This window comes from Candoia aspera, chromosome 3 (genome assembly GCF_035149785.1).
Source record: "Candoia aspera isolate rCanAsp1 chromosome 3, rCanAsp1.hap2, whole genome shotgun sequence".
Lineage (NCBI taxonomy): Eukaryota > Metazoa > Chordata > Lepidosauria > Squamata > Boidae > Candoia > Candoia aspera.
This window is the reverse complement of record NC_086155.1, coordinates 19,242,549-19,267,385: the sequence shown is the minus strand read 5'-3', so window position 1 is coordinate 19,267,385 and position 24,837 is coordinate 19,242,549. Positions and strand designations below refer to the sequence as shown.

Below are 24,837 nucleotides of genomic sequence, written 5' to 3'. Positions count from 1 at the left end.
TTCTTTGGATTGTTCCCCAGAAGTGGCACATGCATCTCTTTTGTTTGCCTTCATCTGTTTTTTAGTTATATTTGTTTTCCCAGTTTCCATTTGGTTAATTTTAGCGTTCTCTGCTTTAAACTATGGGTTTAGAGTGCGAAAGGCACAATACTATCCAGGCAAAACGTATCAGAGCCATGGTATGAAGTTAAGATTTTGTACTTAAATAGAAAAGTATCAAAACATACAAGGAAGGGGGAGAAGACAGGTGAGAGCAAATATGTAAGCTTTTCCTTGAAATTAAAAAAGTACAGCTTGATATGCAACTGTAGACATCGAGATTAGCCATCTAATCTCCCTATAAAGGCACAGAAGTCTATCACAAAAATAAAAAGTATTTTGTAGGGCACTCTTGTATTCAAAACAGAAAATCCACTACTGATTTTGCTTGCATACGCTGATTAAAAACCACTGGAGATGCAATTTTACCCATCCCCTCAAAAATGGCAACAAGACTTAACAAATGCAATTAGTATAATTGAACTGCTTTGTTATAAATTATATACATTCAGACCACATTAAAATATTATTCCATATTACACCAAAGAAGTTAAGGCTTTATGATATTTACATGAATGAGCAAGCACCTTAAACACACACACCATTAACATATTCCTTCTAACATTCAAATTTGACAATGACCAATTTTCTATAGCTATTTTAAACTATGTATGTTGGAACAGGAATCATACTGAATAGATCCAATCACTGAACACTACATGATCCAATGAAAGTAATCTAAGTCTGACATTTGGGCAGAACATTCTGTCCCCACCACCCCTAAACTGCTACCAAATTAGTTATAGGCTGATAAAATGGCCTGCTCAAATATCAAGGAATGGATCACTTCTTTATTTTAGGAGACAGTCAGCTCTAAGTAACCTTAATCAACTAGGATGACACTCCCAAATATTCTGTTGCACATTACATAGACAAAGTCTTGACATGATAGCAAGATGAAGCAACTGGAAGGATGCACCAAACACTAAGTGCATTAAAGCGATAACAATACCTTTCCCTCTGATTCTCATACAGCAACTTTGAACTTGTTCTTTAAAAACCGGGAGCTAGCTTGCTGTCATTCCATATTGTCTTAAACCATTTCCAGAGTGGGAATTCATGTTGATACAACACATTACCGTGCCAATGACAAATGTTACTAGGAAGGTGTGCTGCCTTCTCCAACTAATGGCTTTGGAGTGTCAAGGATGACAATGTTCAATACCAGCAAATGTGGCTAACAGAAGGTGCTCAGTAACAAACAAGAATTATCCATTTGCATTTTCAAGTATTGTTTTGAGGAGTGAGTCTTTTAACTGCAGTCTGTTAGCACTTTTTAAAAAGCTTTGTGCTTTAGTCCATTATTTCTCTGCAAGTCTTTTAATTTGGCTGATGGCTTTTTTCTTTTTTTAAAAAAATTGGCAACAGGTTTTCACAACAGCAGAAGCCTGGCAAGTTATTTAATTTTCTGGGCCCATTTCATGTCATCTGCTCTAGGTTTTTCTCCTGTCAGTCCTTCAATGATATTCTCCAGGAATCTCCAAAATCTGATTTTTTCCAGTGGATAGTTCAGCCAGCCTAGAAAGATAATAGAAGGGGAGGAATATGTGAATGTAAATTGGCAAGCAGCATTTCTGATACTGAATTAAATTGTTTTTAGGGTCTATTGAATAACATAAATTCAAGAAATAAAGATGTTATTTTAATAGAAGGTGCAATCTCCAGTTCTATTCAGATTAAGCAGAAATTATTTGAAGTTACTTCTATGACCACTGAAATAAATACAAGAGCATTCTAAAGCCTTCTACATAAATGGCAGACTTTTAATGGTGAAGTTGACACATCACAATAACCCATGTGATGTGGGTTTACCTAGGGTTTGTTGAGCCAGCCAGAATCAGTGTGAATTCAGTAAAACACATCAAACCATACTATGTTTGTTTGGGGTTAACATATTGTGTAAATCCACCCGTAAGCTATGGTTTATGGCTTAGCAGACTGTGCATACTAGTCTGACTCATTTAATAAACCATGACTTAGAATGAAATGTGAACCCAATTTAAGAACTGCAGTTCAATTTAGTAGGTATAGCCTTTTTTTTGGTCAATTCATGGTTTGTTTTCCATTATTATTCTCTCCTGTCTTCCATCTCTGTATAGCCAAAGCCCAGGGAAGGACATGGAACAGAACAGGAAATCATAAACTAAGCATCACTATTGGCACAATACGCAAAGTCACAATCAGTAAGTGAACAAACCATGCTAATTCTGCACTACAGCTTGGTGCTATGTGCAAAGGGGGCACTATGTATGTATCCATTTAATAAACCCAGTCAGATTAATGGACGGTTGGATCTACAACCATCACCAAAGAGCAGTGGTAATTGATTAAGGCAGGAGTGGACAATACTATGCCCATAAGCATCATATGCCCTTAGACACTTATCTTGCTGCCCATGAAGTTCCCTCTCCCACCTGGTATTTTTTAGAAGATCCTTTTAACTAAAAAAATAAACAGAAAGCTGAATAGTGCAAGAAAAGAACCAGATTCTATCATATTTCTTTTATATTTATTTGGGACCTTGCTGGTTAGACAGATAGCATCCTAGAGTTAGTACACAGAGGTTTCAGTGGACTTCTGGGTGCAATTCAAGGTGCTGATTATCACCTATAAATCCCTACATGACATAGGGCCAGGTTATCTGAGGAACCACCTATCTCCCATAGTTTTTCCCTGTCTGGGTTGACTGCACAGAGCCAATACACTTTTGGTCTGTTCAATCCAACAATGACACTTTCTCTGTCGTACCATCTGGAATAATATCCCCCCAGGGATCTGCAGAACTCCATCTTGATGATGTTCTGGAAGACTTGAAACTTGCTGTTCTTCCAGGCCTTGGCATAGAGTGTTTGGGGAGCTGTTTTTGATGTTTTGTGTTAGAAGTGTGTTTGTCTAGATGCTTGAGATTTTCTTTTTATTGTTCTTATCTTTAGTGGAAGCTGCCCAGAATCATTTTGTAGTTGGGTGGCCTCTAAATCTCACAAATAAATTAATATATTTTAGTAAATGGGTGCTTTGTGATTTGCAATGCCATTAGCAGCCACTTGCTTCAGAATTCTGAATTTGTCCCTGGACAAAGGGGAAATACAACAAAACCCATCTTCCAGAACAGGTATGTTACTCATCAACAGTACCTAAACCTTGTTTGGAATGACTTTTGGTTCACTGACCCTAACCCAGTCCACTTTGTAGGTAGTCACTGTATACTCTGGTTGGTCAGATCTCTACTGCATTTAGTTCCCTACTGATAAATAAATTCAGCATTGATTCATGTAGATACCTTACCTGAATCAGATTAAAAGGAGAAAGTGTTGCTGAAAACACCCCACTCCAAATTCCCAAAAGTTGTCCAGAAGATTCTCTTATATACTGCAATATGGCAAACTATGACATCCACCTTCATAAATGCTGCCAAATATTGGTATCCTGGCAATGCTTTTTGGAATCAGCTCTCCAGGTGCAAATTTAATGACAGAAAAAAGACGTCTATTCCATCAACCACTAATTCAGACAGCCTGTTTAGATGTGGTCAAGACTATAAGAAGTTGTAAAAGCTTCTTTGTGAATTAACATCAGTTGCATGTCCTTTGCCATTTTCCCAACAAAACCATCCATCACCATGGCAGCTTGTGCCACTGCATCTAGAGCCAGTGGATAAGGTTAGGGTGGATCCAAATACTCAGAGAAACTGGAATTGCATGCCAACTTCTTGCCCAATTATCTTGCCCACAAAGAATTAAGTAGTTAATGGCCATTGCTACAATTTTCCATATGAAAAGTTCCTCCTGAATAGTCTTCAAACCCACTCCCTTTTACCAAGAGGCATTCACAACTTCCTGAATCCAGTTGGTCATTCCTGGATCCAGTTGGTCAATCCCTCTATGCTCATTATAAACCCAAGAGGGAAAAAAGAAGGATGCTTAGCTGTTCTTTCCAAGTATCTTATCTAGATCCACCAGTGTCTGTGTATTAAGACAAGGTGGCTACTTAGCTAAACAGGAATTTAAATGCCACATAATGGGTTTCACCTTATTTTACCTGTAGTAATACAGAAATATGTCTCATGTGGAGACACATGGTGGATCCGGTGGTGTTTCCGTGGCAGGATAATATGCCAGTCCTGCAGAAAAATTACCCAGCGAGGAAGACCAAAGTAGGTATGAGACCACTTGTGAATCTGGTTGGTCAAGGTTGCAAATATAGACAGGGCAAAAACATAGCACTCCCAAGGGCATGTCTGGTGTAACACTTCTAAAATAAGAGAAAATAGCATTTATTTTACTCTCACTGAACAACAGCTAAACCGTATAATTTGTGACAATACAACTGCTTAATACAGTTCACTGTAATAAAGAGCTTTTGCATCAGAAGTACCACTGTACTCCAATTTGTTATGATAAATATAGAGTTGTGGTGGGTAAGGACAAAAGCTTAACCTCCTAGCCCAGCATCCCAAGTGCTCAGGCATCTGGTACTCAGAGAGATACTAGGGCTAATACTGGAGATAAATAACCACTGTGAATATCACCCACAGACAGCTTTATGATCTATCAATTATTATATCCCTTTTAAGGACATTTGAGCATATCATTACATTTTGCATTAGCAAATAACTGATGCTGAAAACTTCATTAAATCCATAATCAAGCCAACTTTCAGTAGGATTGGTTTCACACAGAAAGTCAAAATTATCACAATATTTTAGTTCAGGAAAGAACAATGGTAACAGTAAAGCTTAGCAGAAACTCAAGAAGCTTTTAGCTCTCCCTTTAGTATGTGATTTGACTTACTTTTCTGAGCGCCCTGGACTATTTTACTTAATTGTTCCTTTAATCAAAGATGCACTTACTGGGAATCTTCTTTTAGAGCAGTGTTTTTCAAACTTGGCAACTTTAAGATGTGTGGACTTCAACTCCCAGAATTCCCCAGCCATCTGGGAGTTGAAGTCCACAAATCTTAAGGTTGCCAAGTTTGAAAAACACTGCTTTAGAGATGATGTTATATAAAGATATACTTACTGGGGAATCTTCCTTTAGAACATGATATTACATGAAACTGGTTAGAGGTTAGGATTACCTAACCCTAATCCTAAATGGTTGTTAAGAATGGACACCAACTTGATGGCACATAATCATACAGTACATTGCAGGGAACATTTTTTAAAAAGGTTTACCCATTTGAAACTGACATAGTTCTTGTACTACTCTGCTCCTTTGGTCAACTACATCTGCTGTCTGCTTGCCCTTACATTTTTTTGCTCCATATACAAGGTGAAAGGTTTCATTAAACTTCTTTGGAAATGTTCATAGAATTAACTTAACTCTGTTGTCTTCAAAGGCCTGCTCACTACTCTGTAGGAGGCTGGGAGTCCACCTTCTTCATGGATTTGTTAGCACCCACTTACCTGGTGATAAAGAAACCAATTTGTAGGCCATGTTTGCCAGAGGAACTACCGTCAACATGCAGTTATCGCCATTGGTTTCTATGAAGTCATGCCTGGTAATTGCTGTTGGATCAATGTGATGTTCTCTGAAAGGTCTGATAAATGCCTGAAAGTAGTAAAAAAGCAGAAAGATGAAACTGTAGTTTTTAGCCCAGGTGAGGTCTTAGCACCCACAGATTTCACTGATCTGCTTATGCACATACCTAAATAGATAATTTAGGTGGGCATCTGCAGGGGAGTGTCCAAAAAGTCAAGGTGGCAGGGGTGAGCAAAGTCCCGCCTCTTCGTATGCGTATGTGACATCAGTGCATGTACAAGAGGGGCTGATCATAACTGCTATCTTGGGCCCAGCTGGATGCACCTGATTTGTGGTTTGGAGGAGAACCACTATCCCTTCCTGTCAAGATTTTTACCATAGACAGACAGGCTACCATGTATTAAAGAATTATCTAAAGCTACATAGTAAATTATGCAGCACTGAGATTTGAATGTGTGAAATGGTTACATATTACCTATCACCTTATTACAAGTACTACAGTATTAGCCTGAGTCTGTAACATCTCGACTGATGCAGTGTGATTACCATGCAAGAGAATAAATGGAATATCAAAAACCAGCCATAAAGCATATCATAGAGAGAGCTCTTTGATTTTTCCTATTTATCCATGTGGAACAGTGTTTCTCAAGTCTGCACATCTTAAAGTTGCCAAGGTTGAGAAACACTGATCTAGAATGTTTAACTCAATATGTGGGCTTTACTCTAACTATACTGTCCCAAGGTTATTAAGATTGGAAAAAGACACAGGGAAAGAGGAAAAAAACGAACAGCAAATAAGTCATTGATATTAGCCAGAAACCGGTGAGCAGACTGGAAATACACCCAAGATATTGGGTGTACTTTATTTGAAGTCTTTATTTTTATTTTGGAATTATTCTGAATTCATAAACTGCAGGTAGGGGAAACACCTTCCTGTTGACTGCATTTAAATAAGATGTTTCAATTGCATAGTTTGGGTTCACACAACTTGCTAAGGCAAAGTATGGTTTGTTAGTTTGTGGCTTAGCATGTTCTGCAAACCCAAGCAGTGTGGTTTTGTTGTGTCAACTCAATTATTATTTATTCAGCCAAAAAGTGACAATTTAGATTTGTCTCATTTTAAAATATCTAAAAGCAACCTGTTTTATTAACGAAGGATTGGTTCAGATATCACAATGAAAAATTAATGAGGGATTGATGTACGTGTTAGAGGCTAGCATACTTTCTTTTCTTCCCTTTGTGCTTGCATTTCCATCCCTGACTTACAGTACCCAGGTTTTCTGTGACATCTGAATAAGATGTTAGTTATAAATCATCATTAAACTAAGGCCATGGTTTGCTTAACTCTGGTTAACTCAATAAAATGCAATTAACTGGTTTCACTATAACATGCTATGCCATAAACTATAGTTTATACCATAAATTATAGTTTAGCAGAGTTTAACTAGTCTAAGGCACATTATGGTTTAGCATAGTATGTGAACCCCACTAGAAATTTTTCATCAAATATTGAACTAATAAGCTCCAGGTATAAGGAAAGCAAAAATCTTAACAGCTCACTCAAATCATGCAGAATTCCACTCCCACAAGCCAAAAAGAAAAAGAAAAAAAAAAAGTCAGACCTTTCCAACTACTGCCAGATCTACAGATCCCCAGGTATCTGCTCCCCAGTGCACTAGACCAGATAGGAAGTCAGCAGTAATGACTCCTGCAACTTAGGAGACAAAGGGAGGGAGGGGAGGGACAGAGAGAAAAGTGAACTATTAGACATTCAGAGCAGTGAATGGCAGTGGTTTTTAAAGAATATCAGTAAAACACAGGCACTGTTTTAACAGATACATAACAGCCAGTAATGGTGATGCTTTTCCAATGCAACGTCATAATAAACCATCTAGGCAGGTAGCAGCACTTGGACATCCTGATACAGTACTGTATAGCCTCAAAAGCGAAGCAGGGATGGGCCTCATTAGTAGTTATAGGGGAGACCACCAAGGATTACCAGGGTAACAGGCTAGACTGGAAAGCTAAAACAACATCCTGCAAGATAACCACCGCAAGCCCCTTCTATATTGCTGTCAAGAAAATTACATGACATGTCTATAAAGTCTCCAGCTTGAATCAAAGGAGACTTTACATTTTCAGCACAACAAACGATTTGACTCTTCAAAGTCCAAATCCAGTCAGTTAAGAAAACACTGTAGCCTATAATACAGCAAGTTGCACACACAATACAACTATGCTTTTGGAAGATGTTATTTCCCATCTTCATAGCCAATAAGCATTCATAAGTATTAAATAAGCATTTCTAAAATGCATCATACATACATGCTTACTTTCCATAGCCTTACTGTACACTACAAATTAAAGTCTCCTCTGAGCTGGGATCCTGGTGTCTTCATAGACACATCGTCATTTCTGTGGCAACAATACTGAAGCAATCTCCCACTGCCTATTTCTGCGATTTTTTTTTACTTCTTAGTGTAGCTAATAGCCCTAGGATTTCCTGATGATCTCAGACCCAAGCACCAACCAGGTCCAACCTTGCTTAGCTTTCTGAGGTCAGCCATGGACTGCTAGGTGCTAACACACAGCACAATATCTATAGCCTGTATCATATTGCACAGAGTGTGGCTTGATTTGGACCTCCTAATATCACAAACTCATCTGAGAACTTTAGATCACAGCATAGCTTTTGCTAGTAAAATATAATACCTCTCATCATGCTGCTGGTAAACAAGCTTTACCTGCCTTTTTTAATTCTAGTAAATCATTTAACAGGCTACTCATTACTACTAACACTAATAATCTAGTGTGAACTAAGGCCTGCAGAATTTGTTTAGGACCTATTCAAGTCCTAGGAAATATTTTGAATTGGCTCATACTTCCTTCACAAGCAATGAGTAACTTTGTTTCAGCTTGCTAGGAATGACAGACGGGTGCCAAACAATGCAACAACAAAAAAAAGCTTCATTAAATCAGACAATGAATGAACAGTTTAGGTCTGACTACAAGGTGTAGTTTGTTGAGAAACTGAGCTTGCTGTTCAGGAAACAGTAACTCACTGTGCTGTTGGGAGGTACTGAAATGCGATTTTAATTGAATCTGGCCACCCAGGATCCAAACAAGACATCTAATAACTGCTAGGTTTCTCCCAAGGAGGTTTATCTTAAAAACTGTTGAAAGCACTCATCCTGCCCTTAGTATGTATACACACACTATACAGTGCCTCTTCTCAATGTGAGCTAGCAAACACCTTCAAGAACAAAGCAGCACTGTGTTCATTTTTGAACTCTATAGCAGTGTTTTGCAACCATGGCAACCTGAAGTTGTGTGGACTTCAACTCCCAGAATTCCCCAGCCAGCATTAGCAGTCCCAATGATCTGAGGGCTGCAGCTCATGAGGTGCCCAAGCAGCTGGTAGAAATGAGCTTATTTACTCTGAGTCTAGCCCAAGTACTCTAATAGTAATGTAACCCTTTGCTTTTAAGGACAATTTATCATATTTCCATTAGAGAGTAACAGCCAGAATGGCCAAAGGGTTTAAGCAGATGATTTGACTCATAATGGGAGTTATTAAACATCCTTAGCAGAAAAAAAAAAAGATCACAAAAGAAAGCTGAAGTAAAGTCTGGAAAGGAATCTCTCTCTTGTTCCAGCTCCTATAAGACACCAGGCTGCCCTTTTATCACTGGGGGGGAGGGGGTGTCTAAAGTCCCAATTACAGGTGATCATTATGTAGACATAACATGCTTGCTTCAAAAGCTATAAATAGCTATCAGTACTCTTCCTATTGCAGAATTTGGGAGGCAGTTAAACTATTTTATTGTTAGAAGTTTGAAAACTAAGTAGAACCACTGAGATTGGGCAGCAAAAACATTAGTTTTAAACTAAAATAAATTAAACGCTCTGGTCAACTTGTCCCAAGGAGGAAGCTACCATTGGTGCTAGTGGGAACTTCACTGTAGGCTGACTGATCCATAGCACTGGGCAGATTTTCAAGGTCCACTGCTGAGAGAAGACATAGCTTCCTGCCTTCACCCAACTAATTTTCCATCTAATTTGGCCCTAATTCGGTGATTACAAAGGAAGGCACTAGATTCCTATTTCAGTTTCAGAAGTGAGAAGATTGAGCAAAGCTTTCTCTCCCAGTTAGGCTACTTAACTGGGACATGGGAGGGATGATCTCTAGGAGAGATGACTGTTCCCAATTAGCAAAACTGCAGATGAAAGCAACAGTCAAGAAGGTAACAGGTTATTTTTAGGAATGCTCAGCATTTTCCTTAGCTATCTGCAGAGAGGGATTACACAAGTTGGATTGTTTTCTTCATAAGGCCCGGCAGGACATAAGGACTCCCAGAATTGACTTCCCTGCCAGTTAAGAGGGCCACTGCACCTAAAGCAGTATTTGTGAATGTGAACTTTTATCAGCCCTCTGATCCTCATCGAAATACAAGGATGTACAGATTCAAATCCATACAAAATAATTGTCTTGCAGAATCCTATCAGACAAGTAAGATGTCTGAATATTTTTCTCCCAATCTAAAATGATTCTGAAGGACAAAGCATGGCATTGTTACGTGTGCATTGAGTGAAGGTGGGAAATGAAGTCTAAAACATGTGCTCTAAAACAGGGATTGGGGCTCAAGGGAAAGAGCTAAACATGATTGAAAAAGAAGACTTATGACACCGGTTGCTATAATGATTAGAGCAGATTTTTTTCACACCTGGGATGGTGAATGCTGCTTTTATTTTAGGTTTATATTTAGGGTTTCACATGCCATTATTTGTCCGTGCCTTGTATGCAGACAGGTGGTATAAAAATGGAAAGAGATTAAAAAACCCTGGAGTCCACTCTAAGAAGCTTTTCATAGAGCAGTACAGGCAGCTATGAAATCCTGCAATCAGACGTGAGCAAACTTCAACAGGAGCCAACTGTACCCAGGATGCCAGAATACAATTATGGCACAATTTGGCTAGGTCAGAGTTTGGAAACCCTTAGCCCTGAGAACTCCACCTGAAGTAGGGGGCCCTGGATTCCTGTTGCCCGCAAATACTGGTGGAAATATTTAAGTGCTAAGTTAGAAAACATTCCAGAGGTATACCAAGGCTACGGTCAATCTCTGGAGGGAGAAAGGAAAATAAAGTTGTGGATCACAGGAGCTGTAGTCCAACCTATCTTGGCAGCACTTGGTTGGGAAAGATTGCCCCCAAAACTAGAAAGAGACAGATGACTCAATCCACATGTTCAGTTTGCAGAAATGGAAATGGTAACAGCGATGTAATCAGTCGGCAGCTATGTCAGGAATGAGGCCACCACACTCGTAAAAGCTTAGCAGGGGACAAAGTTACAGGAACATACCTCATTCTGAACAAGGCATCTCCTGCTTTCTAAATCCTCCCCCAGATTAAGCCTCCACTTTAGTCTCTCCTACTTGGAATGTGTTGCAACATCATGGGTCTCTGAAAAAAAGAAGCTCCTAGGCAAGCAACGCACAAAGCAGCACATGCTAAATGCTGAAGATACCACTAAATCCTTCATCTTTGCTGTGGAGGAAGAGAGGGAAATGGAGTCCTCTGAGTGCTGATATGGCATGGCATGTCAGAAAGCATCTGGGTGCCAAGGCCTCTGCACTGTTCTCCAAAGGCAATGCTTGAAATTTGACAAAGTACCAACCCTACTTCTTTTACACAACAGGTAGAAAATTCTATCTAGCAAGAACTCTAGAAGAAAACATAGTTACCACCAGCTTTCATCTTTACCTCCATCATTCTTCCACTGCATAAGTCCTCTGCCAAAAAATCCTGATGGACTGTTATTTATGCTCGAAAAACAAAATGAATGGGAAGCAGTTTCTCCGATTGATGCTTTCCATGTCCAAGGACTTATGCAATTGAGGCCTCAATCTGCCTCTCCCTGCTGTCCACTATTCTTGCATAATGAGTAAAAAAGAAACAGTCATGGCTGAGAAGCATCCTAAGATGAGCCCTGAATGGGGGTCACAAGACCTATTTGGAACCAAATATTCCCATGAAGAGCAGCACAGGATTTATACTTCCTTCTCTGTAATGAAATACACTTTTTAAGCAGACAGAATATTCATTGTCACATCATTCACACTTAGCCATCAACCATGGTAATACACTTATTGATGCATACAAATAAGGAAGCACTGCTTGAATTTCCCAGGACTGCATCATGAGCAGTATTCCACAAAATTTCTAGAGGCTCATGGAATTAACATTTCCAGGATTCCTATCAAGTACTAGTATACTGCATGCTAGCATCCCAACCTGGTCACCTCCAGATGTGCTAAGATCAAAACTCACCTATGCTGCCTTGGAATTACACAAGAATAACTCAAAGCAGATGTTCAGCCTTTGCTCAGCACTTTGAATGAGTTCCAAAAAGGGAACATTTCACTCTTCACACAAACTCTCAAACTGTTAAAGTTCTCACAGAACATCAGTCCAAAATTCAGTTCCAAGATAGCTGATTTAAGCTGCAGAACAGAAAAGAGAGCCTTGAAGAATATTATAAACGAAGGGGGAAGAACTTTGACCCTGTAGATATTTTGGACTTCAATCTCGATCAAACCTAGGCAATATTGCCAACATTACAGTAATGATATACCAATCAACACCATCTGGAGGCCCACAGATTCCCCATGCTGATATGTTATCCTAAAGCACAGTTTATTCAATGCTTTCCCAATCTGGTGCCCTCCAAATATATTGAGATAATTCTTAAATCACTTGGAGAAGCTGGAAAAACTATGCTGAATACAGTACTGTTTGGGAATTCTGGAAAATGATTTCTCATGTATCTGGAGGCAACTAGGTTGGGAAGAGCTGTTACAGACAGTGATAACAAAGCTATAAAAAGCTATACCAATGAAACGAAAAACTGAACAGCTATTAACCTCTTGGTAACTTTACATTGGAAGCCAATGGTCCAGAATAACCTTACTGTCCCCATGACAGTGGTAATTTGTAACAATTTATAAGCGTGAAGGATTTCATCCCATAGCCTTTAAGTGTTGCTAGGAAATTGTCTGACAACTTATCACTCTATTAGAATTGATTCCATTGCTGTTTTTTACCAAGTGCAAATTCAGTACAGATGCTAAAATACATGCTCCATTCAAGAGCTGGAGACTTTGTAATTGAGTGCATGCACACTTTAATTGTATCTTTTCTTAAAATCAATGAAGTATTGAAAATGAATGTGGGTATAACATTTTATTATAAATACTTGCACACACAACCGTATCAATATATCCCTTCCTTAAACTATGGTTCCATGTGGAGTACTTTACAATTCATTAATACTTGTACAAGGAAGAAAACAAAATTCTGCCATTACAATGTCTAGTACTGTATGAGATGCTTAGGTACATAGATAATCTTAGCTTCTAAGAACAGGATGAACAGTGGCCATCAAAAGGAAACATCTGGAAGTTATCCTTACTTTTTTTGCACAATAAATTCCAAAATTAGGGGATTCAAGCAACGGTGCAGTGTAACAAACCAAGTTTCAACACAGTTTAATAGTGTGGGTGAATGAGCTGTACCAACTTACTAATAAACATAATAGTTTATGGATCCCCCAGGAAGTGAAAAATTGAAAGCAAACAACATGAAGAACAGCCCATCTCAGGAGCTTGGCACTTGCTCAGCATTTTTACCTATAGTTTCATTTCAATATACGTATCCCTTGTAATGCAAGTGGTGGCTTCTTTGAAGCTGTAAGTTTTGCCATTTTCTTACAACTACAGTTTTTTTTTTTAATCCATTCAATGATGTCTGATTCTTGGAGACTGCCTGGACAAGTCCCTGCAGTTTTCTTGGCAAGATTTTTGAAATGACTTGCCATTGCCTTCTTCCTAGGACTGAGAGAGGATTTTAAGGATTAAAATTGCTATGACACCAGAACTCTTCTTAATGGAGCTTATGGACAATGAATTTGAAAAGATTCATGGTAAACTGATACTGGATATGGTAACTGCAGCAAGATTACTGTATGCACAACGATGGAAAAATAATTAAATTCCCACAGTGGAGGAATGAATTGTGAAAGTGTCAGAATTTGCAGAAATGGTAAAACTGACCTGTTTGGTCAGAGAACAAACAACAAAACCCTTTTTGAAACACTAGAAGCCTTATATGGACTTTTTGCTGAAAGAAGAAAAAAATGAATTGATGACTAAATGAAGGAATGAAAGGACTTGTAAAATACTTAAGAGGGAGGAGGGTCAATAAGAATGTAATTATCTGTTGAAAAGAAGGTCAGAAGTCATCTGTATGTTTCTTAACTTTTGTTTTTCTTTTCTGATTTTTCCTTTTGGCTTATTATTATATGAAAATTTTCAATAAATACATTTTTTTTTATAAAAAAGGATAATTTTTCTTTCCTATTTCCCACACTTCCCTAGCAGCTATTGACATGTTTAAAAGCATGCATGTTTTGTGATAAGTTACACCTACAATGGCTCTCTGATCATTAATTAATCATTTATAATTCTGAGCAATTAAGGAATTATTTATAAGTCTTTTAACATGTGAGTTCCAAAACTAACATAGCAAATTCATCTCAACAAAATCTCTTTTACTATTTATGTTTGAGCTAGAGAGAGAGTAGGATAATCTAAAGAACCACTTAAAGCCAGACAAGAGCAGACACCAAATGCTGCTCCTAGGTGAGCTGATTTGAGATGAATGGATTGCACGCATATAAGCTCATTATTCACCATAGAATTGGCGTGGCATTTCTCTGAAAGTCAACTGTTCCATCTGAGAAGGATAATACCACAGTAAATAGCCTTGATCAGACAGAACAGAAGTAAGGAGATGATAAATCGGGTCTGTAGGGCAAGCGCTCAGATACAGAAGTTCTAAGTTTTACATTTCAATATAAAACAAGATCCTTTTTCCATATTTCCTTGTTCAACTTATTCAACTCTTAAGATACACAAATAATTAAAGTTAAATAATTAAAATAAAGTTAAATAAAAATCAGATCACCGAAGACTAGACTACTTGCCTAAACTTGCATATCCCTCTCAAAGCTATTCCTGGCTTTGACAAATGACAACTAGGAAAAGGCTTCAGGGCAGTTTTGAAGCAAACCATATCATCTTTGTTCTTTGATGAGAAAAATCGTGTTGCTTCTGCAGCACAAAACTCTTAGTTGGAGCAAATCTAGATTTCCTTGCCCAGGCCTACAGAACAACCTGTATCTTCTCTTCAGTTTCAAGCTAAAGAGAAGAGCTGAGGCACCCTTCATTCCTCTCAAAAGAAAACAACAACACTTTGAGTAGCAAATAGACTTGAGAGCCCAACCTACATACAAACATTTATGGGTCGCTGCCAATGGTTTTACTATTTTTAAGAAGTTTTGTGAATAACTCTGGGGATATTATTAAAGGGTATGGAATAAATACATTAGATGAACAAATCTTGTTCAGCTCCCATTTTTCATTTCTTGAGGCAGGACAACACACTTAACTTTAATGCATCATTTCTCCTAGAAATACCCTGGGGACAAAATCCGAAGTACTGGATCATATTGCTTCTACTTTATGCTTTTAAATATCATGCCTTTTCTAATTAAGGCACAAAAGACTCTCTGCAAGTTCTTTCTGACATTCTGATTACGTTTTAATCCATTTTTACACTGCTGCCTATATCAAGAGAAAGGAAACCACACATAGGAAATTATTAAAATGTAAGCACATTCCAGAATATAACTTGAAAAAAAAAAAGCACATAGAAGCAAGCACAGAAATTACTCTCAACGTATAGCAACCTACATTAGAACTAAGGTATACTTACATATACCAACAGTAATTGAGAAGGCGTGCTCCAGTCTCAGGCAAAAGAGAAGTTTGTAGAAGTTGAAAGACATCAAGGAGAAACACAAGACGACACTAATCCATTCCTGTAGCCTTTTCCCTGTTTAACAAAAAACGGTAATTTTAAGCATGGTACTTTTTGCTCTCCTCATATTAAAATACTAGCATGCTAACCAACAGTTAATATGAAAGTCTTGGAGGGGCAGATACAACCATTTCTCTGCATAGCCTTCTCTGCAATAGCTCCCGCCCTCTGGAACATTCTTCCCCCAGAGGTAAGACAGGCCCCCTTGCTCCTGGACTTCTGTAAAAAATTAAAAACCTGGTTCGGCCAGCATGTCTCAAGCAGGAAGGGGAATAGTTTTTCTTGGGATGGCTAGCACCTAGAATGGCCCTTTATACTCACAGGTTGAGATCCAATCTTTAGCCATCTGGATTTTATAGCGTTTTATTTTTTACTGTTTATTTATATTCATATTTATTGTATTTAATGGCACTAAATTTTAAACTTTGTTTTTGTTGTAAACCGCCCAGAGTTCCCCCTTTGGGGGGAGATGGGTGGTGATAAAATTTGATTGATAGACAGACAGAGACAGACAGACAGACAGACAAATTTCTCTTGCTGACCTAAAGTATTTCCTTTTTTAAAAAATCCATTCAGTTGTGTCAGATTCTTGGAGATTGCCTGGACAAGTCCCTGCAGTTTTCCTGGCAAGGTTTTTCAGAAATGGTTTGCCATTGCCTCCTTCCTAGGCTAAGAGGGAGTGACTGGCCCAAGGTCACCCAGCTGGCTTTGTGCCTAAGATAGGACTAGAACTCATGGTCTCCGGTTTCTAGCCTGATCCCTTCCACCACTACACCAAACTGGCTCTAAAGTATTTCCTGCTGATTGCTTAAATAGGATGGGCCATCTTTCAGTGCATTTAGCTTTCTGAGGATGGGGACAAGTTTTAAGGTGGAGTTTGGGTGGGATTTCTCTGCTTTTTAACTATGATATGCTTACTTTAGGACTGTTACCAGAGTTGTCATACATTTCTCATTTCAAAATGGCAGGAACTTTGCTGTCCATTTTCAGCAATCACGGTTCAAAAAGGGAGCATGGAACTTGTACAAGGCCCTGGGACCAGAGGCTACCAACCCCTGAGTTATAATAAATACCCCTTCTCTTCAAATAGAGGTAGGGTGGGACTACACCCTAATTTTTGCTGGAAGGAGCTGGCAGGCCCCTTTTCATGTAGGCGTCTGCCACTAAGCACTCTCGGTTAGGTAGATAAAATTACCCTCTTAGTATTTTATTTCTGAAAAAGCCCATTTTGGATTTATATCAATATTTTATTGCTTCCATATTTGAAATACTGTACTGGCACATTATCTTTTACTTGAATAATTCAAAAATACCAGTTTTTCTCAGTTGGGCTAATGCAGTGGAGAAATGAGCTCACCCCTTGCATCAGTTTGGCTTCTGCGTGATCAAAATATTGTCTCGAGCACTCACATAATTCTAAACCCCCCTTGCATGGTGGCAGGGAAACTATAGAATGGCAACATCAGCTCCACAGCCAGGGCAAATGTTAACCTTATCCCAGGAAGAGGTACACATAGTTCCCCTGCCTACATATTGCAGTACACTGACGCCTGCTATCTCAAATGAACAAAGGAAGTTCAAATGAAGTGAGGAGAATGGAAGCAGTTTGTGGAACCCACATAGCTGTCTTATGTAGAACAAAATATAGAATACCAGATTGACAAGATCATGTTATTCAAAAAGTATATGTCGAAATATATTATTATTTTAATTCAGTCTTTATGACACCAAAGTTAATTAATTAAGACCCACATTCTGCAGAGCAGCAATTGCACCCTAAACAGAAGAGCTAAATGTTCAAGTCCACAAGGAACAATTAAGATGTGCAAAACATCAGGGCACTTACATTTTACCTCCCAAAGGAAACTATGCTCAACCTCCTTGTGAAAGCAACCCTGCCATTTCAAGTCAACCACTAGTTCTGTACATATTAAGCAAACATTTCTTTTACTATGATTTACTGAATAAATCAACTGGGCTTGCATAACACACAGTCATAAATCATGATTTAAAATGCCCAATGGATACATTCATGCAATGTACTAAGCCAGTATCAAACAAACCACATTTATGGCTTAATGTGAACCCAAAGTTTCAAAATTGTTTGTATAGAAGAATGAGGGAAGAATGAAGTGCCTAGATCAAGGTACGTAATAGCTAAGACATAACATTATTCGATTTTGTGTTAGCAGATTGTGGAAGCTCAGCCACTGGTGTGCATTTATGGCTCAGCATACTTTCTATATGCCAGCAGTTGTGAACATGGCTAACCAAACTGTGGTTTACTGTGTTGTCTGAATCTAACTGGTGGGTGCTTACAGCACTCAAAGGACCCCACTGTTAAAAAATGACTGCAGATATTATTTTGATCTACCAAACTAAGCAAAGCCTATCAAAAACGCGATAAATTTCCTATTTCTAATTGCCACGGGTGAGACTTTTCAAGCTTCTGGCAAGCCATAGCTCAGGACTACATTGCTGCCTTTTGTTTGGTGGTTCAGATACCACACAGGCCAATTAAGTACATCTCAGGTATCCCAAAGCTGGAGGATTCCCTGAAAAAATGCCAGGTCAAGCAAGAAGACTTGCACTAGCTGTCTTTTGTAAATAAAAATTGAAATGCAAAGTATTAAGCTTCTGGTTTAAGGATGCAAGATTTTCTAATAAACAACTCCAACCTTTAATTCATCTATAAAATATTCAAGTAGGTGTATTTAAGCATCAGTTATTGGGGTAGCTGGATATGATCCGCTGTCAGTTTTTTGCTGCTTTGGCCTCTAGACCAAAGAGGTAACTTGGAAAAGTCAATAACCAAGCCCTAAGTCTTCAACCACAGATAAAATGAACATTCTGACTTACATTAGTACTTGCTAGCTAAGGTATTACAGTAATTAATGACCATCCAGGACTTTTTGCTGTGAGCAGCAACAGTGAGTCTGTAACCACAAAACGCTGCAATCCCCTTGCCGTGAAGGATTTAGCTCACTGGCAGTATGTCAAATACATTCACAATTATCCTGTGATGAAAGACAGTCTTTTTTTTCTCATTGACACAATATGAAAAATGATTATAGTTGCTATTCCAACAGCATTACCGCCAAATGATCTGTCAACTCCCTACACAAAAATGTTTTTGAACATGTATCTAAAACTTTTTTTCATCCTGACCCATTAAAGATCAAGATCACTTTTTTTCATTCCATCAATTTGAGTGACATAGAGACAATGGAGTCCAATTAGAATAATGCATTCCGGACTTCCGAGTGAGGAAGTGGAGAAGTAGTTGTCTCTGAAGGAGTGGAGATGATGCTGTGGCAAGGACCGATGGACTGGAGACAAGCCTGGTCTAATGGAACCTCTCCAGATAAAGGAGAGGACAAGAGATCGCCCACTTGTGCTCCTGATGGCAGCTCCTCGTGGGAAGACCGCAGGACAGTGGTTTCCCACAGGTCTGAGCACCAGGAGACGAGGGAAGCTATCAAGCTGTCAACTGTGGTGGAGCCTGTTAAGGACATTAGGTTTGTTAAGCCTGACTTTCTAAACACCTTTAAAGTGTGTAATTTAAAGTCGAAAGAGATCTTCAAAGCAACAAGTTTGAAAAACAACCTGGTAAGTTAACCTTTGTTCCAGTACAAAAGGCAAATTAACTAACAGCCTAAAGAATTTAAAGAAATTGAAGTAAACATCAAAAAGCTTAATAAGAACTTAATCTAAGAAAGCTACAAATGAATTAAGGGACCAGACAACTTTGGAATATTAGGACTTTTGCTAAAAAATTTGGGAAATAATAAAATAAACAAAACAGTATTTTTGTGGGAATATAAATTGTTTAGTCTATTGGAAAATAAACAATAGAAATTTGAGATTTTGCAATTTTAGAAATGAAACACTAGAGGGGACTAAAGACTTCAGTCAGGAGAAAGATGGAAGGAAATAAGAAAACCCTATCTTTTGTGACACTTATGACAGTCACTGCTATGCGATTTGAGACATTTCAGGAGATTTTTGAAGAATGGAGTCAGAAACTAGTAGCTACAATGTCAGTAACAATGTTTGCTTATATGGATATATTATTTGCAAAAGATTTTAAAGAAGAAATGATAGATGTGAAAGAGAATATTTTGGAAGACCAATAGGATGAAAGGGATAAACAAATATTACCTGATGCAGAAATACTGGAAAATAAAGGAATTCTGGATTATAAGATGGAGATGACAGTCAAAATAGAAATACAAATGATAAGCCAAGATAATGACCTGGACAATGACTTTTTACTGAATTTACAAATGAGGGTTAAAAATTTGATGAGACCTTTGAGATGGGAGAAAGAAAAATTGAAGGGAAATCAAATCCTACAACAACATCTGAATGAATTAAGGACTAAGATTGTTAAAAGCAAAAGGAAGGAATACAAAGTTGATTTATTTGATCAGAGTTAAAATAAGACACATCTTCATAAAATTCTAGGGGCCCTTCATGGACTTTTTGCTTACATCTGGATTGAAACGTTAATGATTCATGGATTTACAAATGGCTAAGGGATGGGTTATGGAAATAAGTGATCCATATATGTAACCTTTTAGGGGGAGAAATATTAAGTTTGTTTGTACTTGTGATGAAGATTGGAAATCACTTGTTTAAATATTGCTTTCTTTTTTCCGTTTATCTTTTTTTTAATCTTTGCACTTTTTACTTCCTTTTTTTTTCTCTGTTTCTGATTTCAGTTTGTATTATCTTTTATTATTGTTAAAATCCTTAATAAAAATTATTTTAAAAATGAATGCATTCAGGAGAGCTACACAATACATAAAGAAAATAGGGAAGCATGTTTGCTGTAAATCTACTTAGGACATCATGTCAGTGTGCCAAGTATTTTTTTCACCCAACAATCAGCCAATACATTAAGCAAGGTTAAGCAATACAGGTTGCAAGGATTAACATAATTCTGATAGCAGAGATAGGGGATAAACAGTAGTTAGAAAACCTACTTAACATGTCAATTGTAGGCCCAAAGAAAATCCTGACTTTGTGGGCACCTCCTGCAGAAATGGCAAATTGAGTATCATATTGGGGTAATTAGAAATTCAAAACTAAACTGCCAACATATCACAGCGCCTTTACATTATTTATGATGTGACTACACTTTGAAAGTTGTATGGATCTTCCAAAGGTATCCTGTTAGGATTAAGAAACAGTACAGAGGACAGCAGGTAAATTGATCAAGGGCCTAGAGCAGTGCTTCTCAACCTCAATAATTTTAAGGTGTGTGGACTTCAACTCCCAGAATTCCCCAGCCAACTTGAGCAGGCTGGTCTAGAATAAGTTTCCTATGTGGAAAGATTACATTTTGGAATAAGATGTAAAAAAAAATGCTAATAAGTGGGACATGACAGAGGCATACAGAATGATAAATGGTATGGGGAAAGTAAATCAGTATTTCTCTTTCATAATGTTAGAACTTGGGAATAGCCAATGAAGTTAATGGTACTTTAGAACTGTTAAAATGAAACACATTTCACCTCCCAAAATGTTCTACTGCCAATGATTCCTTCACATTTCTGTCTCTGGATTAGCAAGAAGGGGGCCAAGCGGTAACCAGAGGATAGATTTTAATATGTGGGCTACATGTGATCATTGCTATTTTAAGCCTTTTATACCTTAATTAAGGAAACAAAAACTCTTTGTGTAAAAAATTCACACATCCCATGAAGTCATAAAGTAGTGCTTGCTTTCCCATTAGCAAGAGGTATGAATCCACAGTATATGTATTAGCATGGCTATTTCGCTAGAAAATAGTCATTTTGCCAATGTGAGCATCTACAACACTACTGATATCATTGCTTTAGATCATAAAGTGAAAATTTCCTTGAAGAGAGTTTGACTCCTAGTCAGACCATGAAGTTTTCTTGACAATAGCCTGAAGGCAGACTTCCACTATCATCTTCCCGGATGTTTTTGACATATCCCCCTAGTCTACACCATTTAAATTTCCTGGCAGTCTCCATTCCAAGTAGTAACAAGGCCCAACCCTGCTTAACTTGTACATAATGGGAAACCCAGGTTGCCATTAAACATGCCTCTAAATAGGAAGCTGAAAACAACCCAAGCTCCTTCAAGTATTTTAACACAAGTTTTCTAATTTTATAATGACAAACTCATATATGCACATCCACTACTGGCTGCAAAAAAGAAATCCTATCCATACATCCATGCAATTCCAAAATATCTGAACAGGTTAAACAAGAATACACCAACTCTAGATGAGCCACAGACCTATTTTATGTCCCACACCCCCATATACTGTCTCTTCTAAGATTGGATTCTTTGATTGGCCTAGTCCCATAGTTAGCTTGCAGCTAAGGCAGCGTTAAGAGCCAACTCTCCTAATTTACAAAATCTGATCCGGAAACTGGGAACGGCTCCTAACATCCTCCATCAGCTAGTCAGCGCCACTTTTTAAAGCACGAGAACACGCGAACCTGCTCGACCCACCCTCTAAACCTTAAGCCCAACTTGCAGGTTCAGACAGGCCACCGAGAAGGCTCGTTCCGACGACCTCCCGGGCGATGCGCTCCAAGGCGCCGCTCCTCAAGCGCGCAATAATCCCGGGAGAAGCAGAGAAGGATGAGCGAGACGGGCGAACCGGGCCACCTTCGTTGCAGCCCCGCATCACAATCCAGGGGACGGGCCAGGGGGCCTTTTAAAGTCCCCCGAAGTCCCGTATCCCTGCTCACCGGGGGAATACAGCTCGGCCAGCTCGCGGGCTCCCGCGTGCTGGGCTCCCCATCGGGGATAGGCGCCCTCGGCGGCGGCTGCTTCTGATTCTCCTTCCTTCTGGGCAGCTGACGCAGCGGCCTCCGCCTCGGACGACGCCCTGGCCGGCTCGCGGCCGGCTTCAGCCCCCCGGAGTGGGGCGCACTCGGACATAGTTCCGGCGCGGCCTCGCTCCCCTTCTTCGTCAGGCGACTCTCGGAGAGCAGCCTCCCCCTGGAGCTCCGGCCCGGCCGCTCGCGCTCCAGGGCCGGGGGAGCCGCCTGCCGCCCGCACGCCGGGCAGGGACGAGGGCGGCGGCGGCGAGAGCAACATCGCGACGCAACCCGCCCGCGGCCAGCCAGCCAGCCGGCGCTCGCCCCTCGCCCCTCGCCGCGCCTCCGGCCGAACGAGGCGTCAGGCGGGTCACGCCCCTCCGGCAAGGAGGCAGCCAATCCGCGCGCCCTCGCCTCAGCCAATGGGGTCCGAGCAGCGGGGCGAACGCCGAGCCGTAGACCTTCGGCTCCGCCCACCACCATCGCGAGCGTAGGAGTTGGGGGGAGCTCCTCCCCGGTTTCCCCGCGACGCTGGGAGAGTTACGTAGGACCCGCGCTCGGCCTTGGGGGCCGCGTGGACGGGTGGGGCTCGGGGGCGCGCGCGCGCGGCTGTCCTTGGGTGTCTCGTGGGCTTCAGGGCGAGGCAATGCAATGCAATGCAAAGTCGGGATGGAAAATCGGAAGGCGTCGCCCGCTTAGCTGTGCTTTCGATTTCATTTTGCACGGAGGTGTAAAGAAAAAACGGGCAAACATTACTTCTGGAGTGTGCCTCCCCTGGGGATGACGAAGTTTGTTTTATATATTTAAAATATTTCTATGGCCGTCCATTTTAAACGCAACTCTGGGCGGCTCACAAGAACAAAACCCAGTAGCTATAAAGTCATGAAACTATAAAATCATAAAACAAAACCTGAGCGCCACTGCGTTGTAAAATGCAATAATAATTACCCATCGGTGGGTTTTTATGAAATGGGAAACCGTCTTTCCCCTATCGAGCCCAAGGCTGCTCCAGTAATTTGCCCAAAATTCCATCCTCACATCCCAGAGAGCAGAATCAGTCTCCAGCTGCTTAGCAAGCTTTAGAACTTAGGTGGGATTTGAACTTAAGACGCAAAAGGTTCATAGAGTAGAGCAGAGGGGTTAGCCTTGTGATGATCAGGGGCCACATTTGACTTGAGAAGATGGGTAGCCTGGTTTGAGCTGAGCTCAACTCCTGGTGATCTCAGGATACCACCAGGCTGTCTTCATGGCAGTGACAGGGAAGTGCTGTTTCTTTAGTTCCCTAGTCCTGGGATTTCCTGGTGGCCTCCCATCCAAGCTCAGACCAGGTCTGTTCCTTCTGAGATCAGCTAAGATCAGCCAGTTCTGTGGGTTGGGGTGGGAGATTCAAAACAGTAGATAGGGTAATGATTCTGCCTGGACTAGGCTAGTATTTGGAGGAAATGAGCGTTTTTTTAAAAAAATAATTCTATTAAAGATTACTATTAAAAAGATAAAAACTAATACAAACTAAGAAAAAAGAATAAGAAAAAATAGAATGTGCAGAAAAAATAGAAAAAAAATAAAAGAAAGAAAAGTAGTATAGTAAAGAAAAGGAAAAGAAATAGAGAAATAGAAAAAAAAAGGAAAATGCCTTAGGCATGAAAGCTGGCTGGGTAACTTTGGACCAGTCACTCGCAGCCCAAGTCACCTCTCAGGGTTGTTGTGGGGAAAAGAGGAAGGAGTATTAGGTGTGTGAATGTGTGTCTTTTCCCGTTATTGCAATTTTAGTAACTTACTACCTTCTCTTAAAATACAGCGATTGATATCTTCTTCCCATATCTCAACTCTTACCTATGAACCAGCTTTCTCAATCTTCTGACCCTGGAGGAACCCTTGAAATATTTTTCAGGCCTTGGGGAACACCTCCACATTCAGGCTGAAATACAGGCCAGAAGTTACCAAATTATTATATTAATTTCATGTGAAGGCCAGTATATATCCATTAGCAGTGTTCTTAAGCTAAAAATAAAGAATGAAACTTACCTCCTTAATGTGAAGTTGCCCGAATTTGAAATATTTTTTAAAATCTTGATTTCCCAGGGAACCCCTAGTGACCTCTCGCAAAACCCTAGGGTTTCACAGAACCCTGGTTGAGAAACCCTGTCATACATGTTGTAGTTACCAGACACTGGAAAACGTGAAAGTTTACTCACTCTTTGTTATGTTTTGGTCAGTCCCAATAAAGATAGGGTTATAATAACACAAGACAATCCAACACACGTTTGTGTTATAATCCAACACAAATTTGGAGTCTCACAAAGTGGCAGAAAAGAGTTAAAGAGTTTCCTGTGTCTCTTTGTTGCCATCTAGAGGTTTGCCAGATGTTTGCAGCAGAGATACGATAGCTCTAAATAAATGAATTGCTCCACTGTGAATTAGGGATGGTTTGATCCCAGTTACTACAGTAATGCAAACAGAGTAACTCAGTCAGACATAGTGCCATCTCAAAATTTCATGACGGGTGGTACTATTTT

The 24,837-nt window shown here is 39.6% G+C and overlaps 1 protein-coding gene across 1 annotated transcript; it reads right to left on the bottom strand.

Annotated features, from left to right (window-relative positions):
* Positions 1 to 495: 495 nt before the first annotated feature.
* Positions 496 to 22,626, bottom strand: PEDS1 (plasmanylethanolamine desaturase 1). Its single transcript, XM_063297072.1, has 6 exons — positions 22,250 to 22,626; positions 15,411 to 15,530; positions 7,202 to 7,293; positions 5,504 to 5,648; positions 4,138 to 4,350; positions 496 to 1,617 (listed from the first exon to the last, which is right to left on the bottom strand). Exons 1-6 carry the CDS (start codon positions 22,599 to 22,601, stop codon positions 1,496 to 1,498), a joined length of 1,044 nt encoding a protein of 347 aa, XP_063153142.1. The 5' UTR covers positions 22,602 to 22,626; the 3' UTR covers positions 496 to 1,495.
* Positions 22,627 to 24,837: the final 2,211 nt, after the last annotated feature.